General features: G+C 42.6%; 1 protein-coding gene across 1 annotated transcript in view; it reads right to left on the bottom strand.

The window, feature by feature from the left end:
* Positions 1-634: 634 nt before the first annotated feature.
* Positions 635-3,871, bottom strand: part of LOC112071972 (uncharacterized) — a 14,103-nt gene continuing 10,866 nt past the window's right edge. The window contains exon 4 of the mRNA XM_024139379.2: positions 635-1,367. Coding sequence (XP_023995147.1) covers positions 1,270-1,367 — 98 coding nt within the window. The 3' untranslated portion in view covers positions 635-1,269. The remainder of the gene's footprint in view (positions 1,368-3,871) is intronic.

Genomic DNA, 3,871 nt, shown 5'->3' with positions numbered 1-3,871 from the left:
GGAATCTATACTTTTACTCAAGTTTGACAATTGGGTACTTTTTCCACCACTGGTTACTTTACAGCTAAAATTGAATAAATGTATGTTTTTAACGTAACAAAATGTGGAAAAAGTCAAGGGGTCTGAATACTTTCCAAATGCACTGTCTATCCTGGTAGAGACCAGGTGACAGGAAACTTGTATTAATAGAAAGCAAAGCTGTTATTAAGGCAAAAGGGTGGCTACTTTGAAGAATCTCAAATATAAAATATATTTTGATTTGTTTAACCATTTTTATGGTTACTTCATGATTCCGTGTGTTATTTCATAGTAGAAAATAGTAAAAATAAAGAAACCCTTGAATGAGTAGGTGTTCTAAAATGTTTGACTGGTAGTGTACATCCTGTTTGCAACTAAAGTAATACTGCAACAAATGTGGCTAAGCAATTCACCCTTTGTCCCTAAAGGGCACGTATTGGTATATAGGTAAAATAAATAAGCAGACTGACTATCCCATTGAGCATGGTGAAGTTATTAATTACACTTTGGATGGTGTATCAATACACCCAGTCACTACAAAGATACAGGCGTCCTTCCTAACTCAGTTGCTGGAGAGGAAGGAAACCGCTCAGTGATTTCACCATGAGGCCAATGGTGACTTTAAAACAGTTACAGAGTTTATTGGCTGTGATTGGAGAAAACTGTGGATGGATCAATGACATTGTAGTTACTCCACAATACTAACCTAAACGACAGAGTGAAAATAATACTTACACTTGAGACATGACTCTGCCGTTGTGCTGTAGAAGTTGTGAATTTTGTCTCTTGTATAATATTCTATACATGAGTTTATACTGGATTAAGCATCCATTTTCCTTAACTGTAATTTTGTTTGTTATGTTCCAACACTCCCTTAATCATGTTTACCAATACTGATACCTGTTACGTGTGGGTCCTGTCTAATTCTTTCTGCAAGTGGTTCAATTGCCAGTGCAAACAGAAGAGGGGAGAGGGGACATCCCTGTCTTGTGCCCCTTTCTAAAGCAATGTCATCAGATAATGTATATTTAAATCAGATAATGTATATTTGCGCTTTAGGACATTTACATAATATTTTTATTAAATGTATTCCAGGTAGGGTTGTGGGGGGGAGCAGAGGAGGGAGGCGTGGTGGGGGGAGCAGGGGAGGGAGGTGTTGTGGTGGAGGAACAGAGGAGGGAGGTGTTGTGGGAGGTGCGTTTGAGGCTGACGGTGTATAAAGTCCTGGAGAGGTTGTCATGGTCACCCCGCTCAAAGGTCGCGACCCCTGCTGGACGTCCACAGGATCCCCCTGAACAACTTCCTCTGCAGGTCCCTCAGGTCCTCAAAGTAATGCACGCTAGCCACACCTGGAACACAGTACATTGATTGGTTGGTTGGTTGGTCGATTGACATTCATACAGTGTCTTCAGAAAGTAGTTCACACCCCTTTTATTCCACATCTTGCTGTGTTACAGCCTGATTTCAAAATGGATTAAATAGCTCATTGTATCTTGTTATTGATACCTTGTCTTGTTTTGAGTGGCGCAACGGTCTAGAGCACTGCATCTCAGTGCAAGAGGCGTCACTACAGTACATGGTTCGAATCCAGGCTGTATCACATCTGGCCATGATTGGGAGTCCCATAGGCCAGCGCACAATCGGCCCAGCGTCGTCATTGTAAATAAAGTAGGGGTAGGCCGTCATTGTAAATAAGAACTGTTCTTAACTGACTTGCCTAGTTAAAAGGTTAAATACAATTTTAAAAAGTTTTGACTGATGTCTATCATTCACTAGCTAGCTAACCATCAACTAACAATTTATTTGAGAGACAACAAGTGCTCATTGTGCATCTGTTTTGCCCCATAGTTGCGCACACATCAGTTTTGTTGCTAAACAACCAACCCGTCTGTAGGTTTTGTTGCTGAACAACCAACCCGCCTGTAGGTTTTGTTGCTAAACAACCAACACGTCTGTAGGTTTTGTTGCTAAACAACCAACCCGTCTGTAGGTTTTGTTGTTAAACAACCAACCCGTCTGTAGGTTCCACTCATACCCGTCTGTAGGTTTTGTGGCTAAACAACCAACCCGTCTGTAGGTTTTGTTGCTAACAACCAACCCGTCTGTAGGTTTTTGTGCTAAACAACCACCCGTCTGTAGGTTTTGTGCTAAACAACCAACCCGTCTGTAGGTTTTGTTGCTAAACAACCAACCCGTCTGTAGGTTTTGTTGCTAAACAACCAACCCGTCTGTAGGTTTTGCTAAACAACCAACCCGTCTGTGGTTTGTTGCTAAACAACCAACCCGTCTGTAGGTTTTGTTGCTAAACAACCACCGTCTGTAGGTTTGTTGGCTAAAACAACCAACCCGTCTGTAGGTTTGTTGCTAAACAACCAACCCGTCTGTAGGTTTTGTGCTAAAACAACCACCGTCTGTAGGTTTTGTTGCTAAACAACCACCCGTCTGTAGGTTTTGTTGCTAAACACCAACCCGTCTGTAGGTTTGTGCTAAACAACCAACCCGTCTGTAGGTTTGTTGCTAAACAACCAACCCGTCTGTAGGTTTGTTTGCTAAACAACCAACCCGTCTGTAGGTTTGTGCTAAACAACCAACCCGTCTGTAGGTTTTGTTGCTAAACACCCAACCCGTCTGTAGGTTTTGTTGCTAAACAACCAACCCGTCTGTAGGTTTTGTTGCTAAACAACCAACCCGTCTGTAGGTTTGTTGCTAAACAACCAACCCGTCTGTAGGTTGTTGCTAAACAACCAACCCGTCGTAGGTTTTTGTTGCTAAACAACCAACCCGTCTGTGGTTGTTTGCTAAACAACCAACCCGTCTGTAGGTTTGTTGCTAAACAACCAACCCGTCTGTAGGTTTTGTTGCTAAACAACCAACCCCGTCTGTAGGTTTTGTTGCTAAACAACCAACCCGTCTGTAGGTTTTTGTTGCTAAACAACCACCCGTCTGTAGGTTTTGTTGCTAAACAACCAACCCGTCTGTAGGTTTGTTGCTAAACAACCAACCCGTCTGTAGGTTTTGTTGCTAAAACAACCAACCCGTCTGTAGGTTTTGTTGCTAAACAACCACACCGTCTGTAGGTTTTGTTGCTAACAACCAACCCGTCTGTAGGTTTTGTGGCTAAACAACCAACCCGTCTGTAGGTTTGTGGCTAAACAACCACCCGTCTGTAGGTTTTGTGCTAACAACCAACCCGTCTGTAACCAACCCGTCTGTAGGTTTTGTTGCTAAACAACCAACCCGTCTGTAGGTTTTGTTGCTAAACAACCAACCCGTCTGTAGGTTGATGCTAAACAACCAACCTGTCTGTAGGTTTTGTTGCTAAACAAACAACCCGTCTGTAGGTTTTGTTGCTAAACAACCAACCCGTCTTTAGGTTGTGTTGCTAAACAACCAACCCGTCTGTAGGTTGATGCTAAACAACCAACCTGTCTATAGGTTCTGTTGCTAAACAACCAACCTGTCTGTAGGTTCTGTTGCTAAACAACCACCTCTACCACATATCTACAATACAAAATCTATGTGTACGTGTGTGTAAAGTCACATCAAATAAATACAAATGGTCACATGTGCCGAATACAACAGGTGTAGACCTTACAGTGAAATGCTGAATACAACAGGTGTAGACCTTACAGTGAAATGCTGAATACAACAGGTGTAGACCTTACAGTGAAATGCTGAGAGAAGATTTGGGGTAGAAGCTGTTCAGGAGTCTAAATGGCTTGGGGGTAGAAGCTGTTCAGGAGTCCTAATGGCTTGGGGGTAGAAGCTGTTTCAGGAGTCTTATGGCTTGGTGGTAGAAGCTGTTCAGGAGTTCTAATGGCTTGGGGGTAGAAGCTGTTCAGTGAGATCTTTC

Source organism: Salvelinus sp. IW2-2015, unplaced genomic scaffold (assembly GCF_002910315.2).
Source record: "Salvelinus sp. IW2-2015 unplaced genomic scaffold, ASM291031v2 Un_scaffold1789, whole genome shotgun sequence".
Lineage (NCBI taxonomy): Eukaryota > Metazoa > Chordata > Actinopteri > Salmoniformes > Salmonidae > Salvelinus > Salvelinus sp. IW2-2015.
The sequence above is the reverse complement of the archived record's forward strand: the minus strand, read 5'-3'. Positions and strand labels throughout refer to the sequence as shown.